The sequence below is a fragment of the Ovis canadensis genome, chromosome 10 (assembly GCF_042477335.2).
Source record: "Ovis canadensis isolate MfBH-ARS-UI-01 breed Bighorn chromosome 10, ARS-UI_OviCan_v2, whole genome shotgun sequence".
Lineage (NCBI taxonomy): Eukaryota > Metazoa > Chordata > Mammalia > Artiodactyla > Bovidae > Ovis > Ovis canadensis.
This window is the reverse complement of record NC_091254.1, coordinates 85,892,805-85,904,843: the sequence shown is the minus strand read 5'-3', so window position 1 is coordinate 85,904,843 and position 12,039 is coordinate 85,892,805. Positions and strand designations below refer to the sequence as shown.

The window sequence follows — 12,039 nt, the reverse complement described above, 5'->3', positions numbered from 1 at the left end:
ACATGACTTAGTGACTGAACAACAACTTTGTTCAGTTCAGTTCAGTTTAGTCGCTCAGTCATGTCTGACTCTTTGCAGTCCCATCTATGAACTGCAGCACGCCAGACCTCCCTGTCCATCACCAACTCCTGGAGTTTACTCAAACTCATGTCCCTTGAGTTGGTGATGCCATGCAACCATCTCATCCTCTGTTTAACAACTTTGTTAGTTCTTTCTAAATTCATAATATTAAAAAAATTTTTTTTTACTTATTTATGTGGCTATACTGGGTCTTAGTTGGGGCACACAGGATCTTCAGTCTTAGTTGTAACAGGCAGGACTTAAGTTGCAGGATGTGAACTCTTAGTTATGGCACGTGGAGTCTATCTAGTTCCCTGACCAGGGATTGAACCAGGGCCCCTGCATTGGGAGCTCAGAGTCTTAGCTATTGGACCACCAGGGAAGTCTCTCATAGTGTTTTTTTTTTTTTTTACTTTATTATTGTCTCATATAACAGAGGTAGTATAATCAGTAATACTATCATTACATGCAAATGATTTAAATATTATAAAGGAGTCTTCTCACACTATATATAAAATATATAACAAAAAAGCTCTCCTATATAGCACAGGGAAATCTATTTAATACTCTGTAATGACATATTACATATATGTCTGGCTAATTCACTTTACTGTACACCTGAAACTAACACAACTTTGTAAATCAACTATGATTCTAATAAAAATCATAAAAATAAAGGTGTCGTCTTTGTAGAGTGACAGGAGGAACTTGTGAGGGGTTGAGAAGTAGACTGACTTTATCCTTCTTCTTCCTCATTTAGCCTTGGATGCTGGGCATGTTGGCCTGGTGCTGTCGCTCACCATCACACTTACCAGGATGTCCCAGTGGTGCGTCAGGCAAAGTGTGGAAGTTGAGAACATGGTGATGTTTATCTTTCTGTTCTTACTCTTTTCAGTCTCCTTGCTGTTATTTGACACAGAAGCAATTCTTATGTAAAATAATGAAACTGTTACTTTTACATCATTTTACAAAGTTTTTTACATTCTCTTCCATCTTCTTAAGGGCTTCCCTGGTAGCTCAGATGGTAAAGAATCCGCCTACAACACAGGAGCCACAAGAGACTCAGTTTCGATCCCTGGGTTGAGAAGATCCCCTGGAAAAGGAAATGGCTACTCCAGTATTCTTGCCTGGAGAATCCCCATGGACAGAGGAGCCTGGCGGGCTACAGTCCATGGGGTTGCAAAGCGTCGAGCACGACTGAGCAACTTTCAGTTTCACTTTCCATGTCCTTAAAGTTAATGTAAAATAAAATATGTACATATTTTTCTCAGTCATGTGTATGCCATGTCAGAAGGTTTTGTATTCATCACAAACTGTCTTCAAATACAATAAATGTCTCTGTAGGAGAGAGGTTCTGAAATTCTGGAGGCAATATAAGCTAATTTTTTAGCAGCTTGTTTGTATTTGTTTCTTAATGGGTAATTCCTCGTTTTTGGTAAAAGAAAATAATCCAGTATTTTGAGGTTTATTTAATTACTATGTTCCTCCACCCCTCCCCCATTTTATCATTTATTCTTGTGTGAGTTGAACACTGAATTTGCTGGTGGCCCCTCTTCCTGGTAGGATAGGCTCCCTCTCAGAATGTGCTAAGGTGTGGAGTCATAGTTGTTCAGAAGACCTTAATCGATGTGTATATTACACACTTTTGAATATTTGTACCTTCTCCTAAAGGGAGAAAAGCAATAAAAATAGTTTTTCCATTTCTTTCTTCTAACAGAGTAGAAATAGTGAAAGTCTCTCAGTTGTGTCCAACTCTTTTCGACCCCATGGACTATGCAGTCTATAGAATTCTCCAGGCCAGAATACTGGAGTGGGTAGCCTTTCCCTTCTCCAGGGGAGCTTCCCAACACAGGTATCAAACCCAGGTCTCCCGCATTGCAGGAAGATTCTTTACCAGCTGAGCCACAAGGCAAGCCCAAGAATACTGGAGTAGGTAGCCTATCCCTTCTTCAGGGGAACTTCTGGACCCAGGAATCGAACTGGGGTCTCCTGCGTTGCAGGGAGACTCTTTACCAACTGAACTATCAGGGAAGCTCATAACAGAGTAGAAAACGACTGATTATTAAAATTAGATTTGATGACCATCCAGTTCTGTTCATTTGTAACACGTGGCCCTTCTGTAGCCACACATTACTAATTGGTGTCCATAAGTATTATTTTCTTTGAAAAAAAAATTTTATTCAGATGTGAAAGGAGGATCAATAAAATCTTACTATGCATTTCTTTAATTTTTTAACTTTAATATAAAACTGAAGGAAGTAGTCATGTGTAAAAGTGTTGAAGATGATGAACAAGTTTTCAAATCATCCAAGGCCTCATCAGACTCCTACTTCTGTCCTTTGTGGATGCTGAGACCTGGGATGTTCTGCACTGTATAAAAGCAGAAGGTTTCATTTACAGTCTCTGAACATCCATAAACAAGACTTTCTGATACTAACTCATGAGATGTCATATGTGTTTCAGATGATTTCAGTAGAAAGGGTGATTGAATATACAGACCTTGTGAAAGAAGCATCCTGGGAACTCGAGTATCGTCCACCGCCATCCTGGCCCAACAAGGGATTGATTTCCTTTAACAATGTGAACTTCAGGCATAAGTTGGACGGGCCTCTGGTATTGAGGAACATCTATGCAGACTTTTACCGAGGACTAAAGGTTAGTTTAAGCCATTTGCCTCTTTAAAATCTGGCTAAAGATTTAGCACCACATCTACTCTTGACTTGTCAGTGTGTCAGGGGGACTCTGTTCCTAATGGATGCAGATTAGATCAGTGACATTGTAGGTGAATCTTTCTTGGAAACTGACCATGGGATGGGGATCCCAGGAAATGTCTTCCCTGTGTTGTGAGCTCCCTCGTGATGGTTGATGGGCCCTGGGGTCCAGGGCTCCATCTTAACGTGACTCAGGACACTATATGTGACACCTGATTATTCATGCAAAGTCTGGGACGTCAGCCTTGTCTTCCTGGCCCTAACTCTCCAATATCTCATTCCTTTCCATCTTTTCTTATTCGTATTCCTGAGATCGCCTCCTCCTCCCTCTGGTGCCCTCTGGTTTCAGCCTCCTTCTCTGTCCTTTAGCTCTTCCTGCAGACTTGTCCTCCACTCACCCACACTGAGCTGCCAGCCCCCTGCCCTCCCCCCACAGACTGCTTCTTTCTTTAGCCCAGATCTGATCCTTACTGGGCTGGGTGAGCTGCTGCTGGAACCATAGCATAGCCTCAAGTCCGCTCCAGCAGGGACTGTGAGGTGAGCTTGTGTCCACCAGAGAAGAGCCTCAATAATGACCCAGTCAGCAGTGAGGAATCATGGTATGAGATGGAGGCAAGGTCTAGAGATTGACTCAGGGTCAAAAGCAAATTGATGGGAGCAAAGAAGATCTGTGTGGGAGATGGCAGAGAGGCTGGTATCCTGGACCTGTCAGCATCCATGCCTGCTTGTGATGTTCCTTCCACACTCAGATTGAGGCCCTCAGCTGGGATCAGGACAGAATCTTGAAGATGACACTAAGCCAAAACAAACAAGGTGTTAGGAGCTCTTCCCCACTGCCTTCTGCAGCCAGTGTGTCTGACAACTCCCCCGCCACCGCATGTGGATCGTGTGTAGTTTCTCCCAAAGCACCACGTCCTCCCTGTTCCCAGTGCACACGCTGCCCCTCAGCCTCAGAGACCCAGGCCCTCCGTCATCTGGGTGGTGAAACTCTCTGCATTTTCTGAGTCAACTTGAATGCATCTTTGAGACCTTGAGTTCTTCCTTAGTGTCTTATATATTCTTTTAAGGCAGCGTTTATGGTACAGCTATGTTCATAGCAGCCAAAAGTTGGAAGGAACTAAATCCTTACAATGAAGTATTATTTGGCCTTAAAAAGGAAGAAAATTCTGACCTGTGGATAAACCTTGATGACATCTTGCTAAATGAAATAAGCCAGACACAAAAGGAATGAATACTCTGATTTCACATATGTGAGGTTCCAAGAGTGGTCAAATTCAAGAAAACAGGAAGTAGGATGGTGGTCTCTAGGAACTTAGGGAGAGTAAATGGGGAGTTGTTTGTTTAACGGGTAGGAATTTCAGTTTTATGAGGCAGAAAAAAAAAATTCTCAAACTTGGTTGCACAGCAATGTGAATGTACTGAACACCAAACTGTCCACTTAAAAATGGTTAAATAGTTAAATTTTATGTTATGTGAATTTTATCATGATTAAAATAAGAGATAGCACCTGTGGCATGCTTTGCAACTTGGGATCTGTATCTCATAGTACCTTGAGGTTTTTTAGTCAGAGAGTATCTTGTTTTCATCTTTGTTCCCAGAGGGTAGCATTCTGCAGGGCACAGAGAGGGTGCTGAGGGACTGCTGGTTGTGAGGGTAGGTGAATAACACAGGTGTGAGCAAGTGGAAACCAACACACACACACAAACACATAACAACTCTGTAAATAACTGAAAGAACTGCCCTGTAAAACTCTTACCACCCCACAGATCCATCTAGTGGACAATAGCTATAATTTAACAAATGAAGCCCTTGTAACATAAAAGAATATTCAACTTAATGCCTGAATGTTACCCAGGGAACAGCTTCAGTTAGTCACAGGGCAAAAACTGGTCCTCAATATTTCCAGTTCCATTGTAGGTCAGGAAAAAGGTGAACTGCCATGTCAGGAAAACATTAATCACAGCTCTTGATACAGTCTTGTCCCTGAGAGCACTGTATGTGATGTTTACTTACTCTCAGACAATGTGTCTGTCCAATTTTCTGTTGTAAATATAATTCTGTTCACCTGTACTTGTTTTAAATTTTCCCCAAAGCCATAAGATATGAATTATCTAGGAAAGTCTGTAGTACAACTTAGGAACATAACAGATTCTTATTCTTCCTTCTTAAAACCTGTAAATCATAGGATCATTAAGATTCTAAAATGTTTGAGGGAAAATTGAATTTTGAGACTGAATAATAACTCCAGTAACTTGACTTTTGATCTGTACCTTGGTCTACTCTCAGTATCACTGTTGACTTCATCTCTGTGTTTGGAAATGATACCCAGGCAGTGTGTTCATGAATTGATTTCACTCTTCCTGTTTATATCCCAGGTTCCCTCTCCTGCTCACCTGTCCCAGCCCCTGTCACTCCAGGACACCCCTTTGGTGCTGGATTTGATTGAGAGAAGCTATTGTCTGGGGTGGAGGTGGGGGTGTGGGGACAGGGGACGTGGGAGTGAACCAGCACACAAGAAGTGGGTCTTTATTTTCTTTCCTTCCTCTTCTGTCCCTGTTTCTAGAAGTTAGAGTCAGTAGGAGAGGATAGTAGGTACTATGCAGGAATTTAATTCACAGAAGAAATGGCAAGTAAAAATGAAGACCCAGGACTTCCCAGGTGCAGCAGATAAAAATTCACTTGCCAATGCAGGGGACACTGGTTCAATCCCTGGTCTGGGAAGATTCCGCATGCTGCAGAGCAACTAAGCCCTGCACCACAACTACTGAGCCCACGTGCCACAACTCCTGAAGTCTTTGCTCAGCAACAACAGAAGCCCCCTCAGTGAGAAGCCCGTGCACTGCAGGAGTAGCCCCCACTTATCACAACTAGGGACAGCTCGTGCAGAGCAATCAGGACCCAGCACAGCCAAACAGAAAAAAAATCAACATGAGGTAAATAGCACCCTAGACTTCATGGCTAGAGTCTGAACATGGGCTGCATTTTTCATTTAGATGATTTTGTGGTTGATTTGATCATTTTAGATAATCCTGAGCAATAAAGTATTTTCCAGCTCTTGAGGTAGATTGATTTTGCTTTGTTTTTGCTCACAGCAATTATTTGGATGATACATTTTTACAGATGCTTAGTAGATCATGCTATAATGTGCAAAAATATTAGTTTCCTACATTTTTTTCTTTTTTTACACAATATTTTCTTAAAACCCGCTCCTCTCCCTCCCAGATTATCCCCTTCTCCTGCTGGCTTCCTAATTCCCTGTGACTCAGACAGTGGTGCCAGGGCCAGCAGCATCTGCCTCTCCCGGAGCTTCTTAGAAATGTAGAGTCTCAGGTCCACCCAGACCTCCTGACTCAGATTCATATCTGAACATGACCTCTTCCTTTCTCTCTCATGGGCAGTTTTTGATGAGTGATAACCTGTGATTCCCAAGACATGTCTTTGACAGTTTGAAATTGAACTCAAGAATTCCCAAGTCTCTGTTGTGACTGAGCAAGAGGCTCTAGAATGTTCTGTGCCCCTAGATTTACTTACTTTTATGCTCTAAAAGTTGTACCTTTGCATTATAATCTAATTCTGTGTGATTCTGCCTCATTTCTTTGCATTTTTCCAGTGGAGTCTGTCTTCATTACAGGCAGTTTTCATCCTGCTGTCTATCCTTCCCCACACCAGCCTCCTGCAGGGACCAGAGGGATTTTCCACGGGCTCAGCCCTGCCTGGACCTGGAGTCAGAGACAGCCCCGTGCAGCAGTATATGTGTGGCTGTTTCACAACCTGATGGGATCAAAAATGAGTCTTGCTGCTCCAAGCAGGGCACGAGGTCTGTTTGGCCTGTTCCCCAGGCATCATGTGCCCCACTTAGCTGCAGGTTTCTCTCTCAGTCTGGCTGTGGGTGCCGGGTCTTCCTGCTGACAGCTGGTCCACCTGCCCTCAGGTACCCTCTTTGCTCTCACTCACCACATGTATGCCTGTGTCCATGTCATGCTTTAAGTCTCTGACCACAAGATCTCTATGGTAGGCCTGTTCCTTTAACTGCAGCTACACCTCTCCCCACTTTCTCTGTTCTATCTACACAGAGGGGCATGGTAAGGTGCCAGGCCTTCCAGGTGATAAGGAGTCCCATCAGCAGATGGAAAAGAGGCCAACAGATGTGGATGTGAGTCCCATCCTGCTACTTATGGGCTCTGATATCCAGACAGACTAATTTATTTAAGCCTCAATCTTTTCTTATGCAAAATGGAAGCGAAAGGATGTAACCTGTAGGGTTGATGTACAACTTAAACAAGATAAGACATGTAAAGCATCCAGAATAATTGCTTGGACAAAAATGGTCATCATTTTCATAGGGTGTAAAATGACCATAACCACTTACGCTGTGGAGGTGTTGTCTGTCCCATGAGAATGAGGTGTTGGCCATTTGAAGTTGTATTTATGGCTACAGGATCCATCTACTGTATTTGTTTCTGTCTGATTTATCTTATACCTAAATAATATGGTAATAAATTTCCCATAAGTTTCTCTGGCTTGAGTTAAAAATCTCATCTCCCAGTGGAAGTGTCTTTGTCTCAGGACACCACAGGTAATACAAATAAGAAAAAGTCAAATCCAGTACAGATCCTGATGTCAACATATACAGTCTAGTTGAAGAAACAAGAAAATTACTATATCAGCTTTGTAAGCTAGAACGAGGTCATAATTTTTATAGACATTTATTAAAAAAATGACATAACATCTGTTAGAGTTGGAACAAGCCCACATGAGGAGACACGGAGAGCATTTCCAAGGAATTATACATGTGAGACAGACTTAGTGATGTGTGGTTAGGGTTTCAGCAGCTGGAAATGCATATGGAAGGCATTCTGGGAGCTGAGACCAGGATAAGCCAAAGTGTGACGCCCTGATCGAGTGGATGAAGGCCTAGACACCTGCATAGCACTCAGGAAAATAAACTACCAGGTGTGTAACACACATTTTTACATTCAACCCTCACCACTAGCTAGTGATGCCAAGGACTCTGACTCATGTACATGAAGGAGGGAGATGTTAGTTTTGTAGAAGAGACGTCCTGGAGTGGAGTGTTGAGTGCTGAGCTGGCATTCAGTTTAATCTGAGAAGTGAGAGCACATGGACCAGAGTGGGCAGGTGCAGGGGGTCAGGGAGCCAGGAACTGTTATGCCTCCAGCAAGACATTCTGGGAAAGTGATTACACTTTTTGGGATCAAATTAATGTCGATTAAAACAAAGCTGTAACACTGGGATTTGTGAACAGGCAGGGAAATGGGTGGGAGTAGAAAATGGTATTATACTTCTGGAGGGTAGGTTACCAGCTTAATAGCTTCCTCTGAAAATGTTCATACTTTGTTGTTGTTCAGTCACCTAGTCATGTCCAACTCTTTGCAACCCCATGGAATGACACACACCAGCTTCTCTGTCCCTCACCATCTCCTGCAGTTTGCCCAAGTTCATGCTCATTGTATCAGTGATGCCATCCAGCCATCTCATCATCTGTCATCCCCTTCTCCTCCTGCTTTCAATTTTTCCCAGCATCAGTGTCTTTTCCAATGAGTTGACTCTGTGTCAGGTGGCCAAAGTATTGAAGTTTCAACTTCAGCATCAGTCCTTCCAATGAATAGTCAGGACTGATTTCCTTTAGGATTGACTGGTTTGATCTCCTTGCTGTCCAAGGGATTCATACTTGCTGTCCAAGGGGTTCATACATGACTCTCAGCAATTCCATATCTGAGAATTTATGTGAAGGAAATGATTAAGGTTGTTTGCAAAGATATAGCTTCAGGGATATTTAGCACAGAGTTATTTATAATAACAAACTACTTGACGCTGCCTAAATATCCAGCAGTAAAGGATTTGTTAAACAAAATATCACATGTACTATAATATTATGCAACCATTAAAGTAAATATTTTTATGAAATATGAAATGAAAGCACACATAACAGTAGGTTCACATTAATCCCATTTTGTTTAAATATGTGAACATGTGTTTTTAAGAATACATACAAAAAGAAATAGAACAACAACAACAAAAAGAACACATGCAGGAGCCTAGAAAGTAAAAACATCATTATAAGAATTTTTTTTTTTCAGAATGCTGGGGTATAGCTAGCATTTATTTACTTTTCAAATTCATCTGCACTGATTGTGATTAAGGAAAGAGTTTATTTTAATTTGTTTTTTATACACTATGATCCTGGGAAAGAAGTAATGAGAGTAAAGTAAGGAAGATGGATGAAGGACTTGTTTTGTGTGCTGCATTGCTTGTTGATTATGTTGAGTTTGATGTGTGAAGAGAGATCCAGGAGCAAGTGTCTAACAAACTGTGTCATCATCAGAGGCCAGCCTGGTTGGAAAAACAGAAAGGGACCACTGCAAGCAAATGACAGAAGATTTTCTCCAAGTATCTTTATAATTGTATCTACTTATTTATTTTTGGCTGGGCTGGGTCTCTGTTGCTGCTCTGGCTTTTCTCTAGTTGCCACATGTGAGCTTCTCACTGTGGTGTCCTCTCTTGTTAAGAACAAGGGCTATAGGGTGCGAGGGCTTCCACAGTTGAAGCATGTAGGCTCACAGTCGTGGTTCCCGGGTTCTAGAGAGCAGGTTCAATAGTTGTGGCGCATGGGCTTGTTGCTCTGCAGCATGTAGGATTCTCCTAGACTAGGAATTGAACCCACGTCTCCTGCATTCGCAGGCAGATTCTTTATCACTGAGCCATCAGGAAGGTGTCTTTAGATTGAAGAATGTGAAGTTACTGATACTGGTGACATTCTCCCTGTGCAATTGGTAAAACCCTTTGGTTACCCAGAAAAGACGTTCAGACTATCGCTTTATGAACGAACTCTAGGAATTATCAGAGTCAGGTTTTCTTTGAGTTGTCTTTTTCTTTTGGGGGCCCTGTGGCCATGCAACATGTGGGATCTTAGTTCCCTGACCTGGGATCGAATCCACGCCTCCTGCAGTGGAAGCACAGAATCTTAACCATTGGAATGGCAGGGAAGTCCCCTGGCTTTTTAGTTGTCTTCACTGGAGTTTGAAACTCACAGTCCTGTGGTCATGAGCAGTCCTGTGGTCCCTACATATCTCAGACCATTTGCCCAAAGTTTACAGATGTTCCTGTTTGCACAGAAGGATCAATTTCAGTGGAGCTGATAACATGGGAACATATACACATTCTCACAGATCAGTTCCCACCTGTGTCCTGATGTGTGTTGATTTATGTATGAGAACACTCAGAAATACAGGCACACCTGTTTTACTGTGCTTCTCAGATAATGCTTAAAAAAAAATTGAGCATTTATGGCAATGTTGTCAGGCAAGTACACTGGCATCATTTTTCCTATAGCATTTACTCACTTCATGTCTCTGCCACATTTTGATAATTCTTGCAATATTTCAAACCATTTAATTATTATTATATGTATTATTCTGATCTATGATTAGTGGTTTTTAATGCTTCTACCCTGTAAATGATCAGATGGTTAGCGTTCTTTTAGCAATAAAGTAATGGAAGTTAAGCCATATACACTTTTTTACATATAATGCTATTGTACATCATTAGACTAAAACATAGTATAAATATAACTTTTATTTGCATAGAGAAAGAAAAAAAAATTCATATTACTTGCTTTATTTTGATACTCACATTATTGAGGTGGTCTGGAGCCAAATCCAAAATATCTTTGAGGCCTGCCCGTACACAGAACACATGAGCCACATATATACACACTACGACCTGCCTGTAGGCAGAGAATGGCCTATCTGTATTATATGAATTAGGGTTTAACATAAGGTACAAAATGTCCTGAGAAGCCTGTATGCAGATCAAGAAGCAACAGTTAGAACTAGACATGGAACAACAGACTGGTTCAAAATTAGGAAAGGAGTACTTCAAGGCTCTACATTGTTACCCTGCTTATTCAACTTACATGCAGAGTACAGCATGTGAAATGCTGGGCTGGATGAAGCTCAAGCTGGAATCAAGATGTCAAGAGAAATATCAGTAACTTCAGATAAGCAGATGATACCACCCGAATGGCAGAAAGCAAAGAGGAACTAAAGAGCCTCTTGATGAAAGTGAAAGAGGAGAGTGAAAAAGCTGGCTTAAAATTCAACATGCAAAAAACTAAGTTCACGGCATTTGGTCCCATCACTTCATGGCAAATAAATGGGGAAACAATGGAAACAGTGATAGGCTTTATTTCCTTAGGCTCCAAAATCACTCTGGATGGTGACTGCAGTCATGAAATTAGAAGATGCTTGCTCCTTGGAAGAAAAGCTATGACAAACCTAGACAGCATATTAAAAAGCAGAGACATTACTTTGCCAACAGAGATGTGTATAATCAAAGCTATGTTTTTTTTAGTAGTCATGTACAGATGTAAGAGTTGGGCCTTAAAGAAGGCTGGGCACTGAAGAATTGATGCTTTTGAACTGGGGAGCTGGAGAAGACTCTTGAGAGTCCCTTGGATTGCAAAGAGATCCAACCAGTCCATCCTAAAGGAAATCAACTAATGCTGAAGCTGAAGCTCCAATACTTTGGCCACCTGATGTGATGAGCCAATTCATTGGAAAAGAGCCTGATGCTGAGAAAGATTGAAGGCAGGAGGAGAAGGGGACAACAGAGGATGAGATGGTTGGGTGGCATCAGCAATTCAATGGACATGAGTTTGAGCAAACTTCAGGAGATAGTGAAAGACAGGGAAAGCTGGCATGCTGCAGTCCACAGGGTCACAAAGAGTCAGTTACAACAGAGCGACTGAACAACAACAAAATGGCTTATGGTCATTGTATTATCTTTATAAGATAATAAAGTTAGCTAAACCCACTTTTCTTGTGTTTAATCTCTACAAAGATAAATTCTTTTTTGAAATGCCATGATTAATTTGACATACTGATTTGAAACTTTAGATGTATTTGAATAAAAAAACATGAAAAGTTCCAAGCATTCTGATTATATTGCTCAGAAAGATTTAGTTATCTTTTTAAAGCCATGAGTTTTAAAACTTTACTGATTTACAAATGATTCAAGCATATCTTACACCCTCATCAATTCCAGATTTTAAATAGAGATGAAATCATCTCTTGGAAAACTCCCTTCAGAGAATTTGTAGTTGGGGTTCCCTGGTGGCTCAGACAATAAAGAATCTGCCTGCAAGGCAGGGACCTGGGTTCCATCCCTGGATCAGGAAGATCCCCTGGAGTAGGAAATGGCACCCCACTCTAGTATTCTTGCCTGGAAGATTCCATGGACAGAGGAG

General features: G+C 41.6%; 1 protein-coding gene across 2 annotated transcripts in view; it reads left to right on the top strand.

Moving 5' to 3' along the window:
• LOC138446665 (ATP-binding cassette sub-family C member 4-like) overlaps nucleotides 1-12,039 on the top strand; it is a 171,159-nt gene that overhangs the window by 116,485 nt on the left and 42,635 nt on the right. For both annotated transcript variants that reach the window (XM_069601885.1, XM_069601884.1), the window contains 2 exons: nucleotides 821-921; nucleotides 2,524-2,715. In XM_069601885.1, coding sequence (XP_069457986.1) covers nucleotides 821-921; nucleotides 2,524-2,715 — 293 coding nt within the window. The remainder of the gene's footprint in view (nucleotides 1-820; nucleotides 922-2,523; nucleotides 2,716-12,039) is intronic.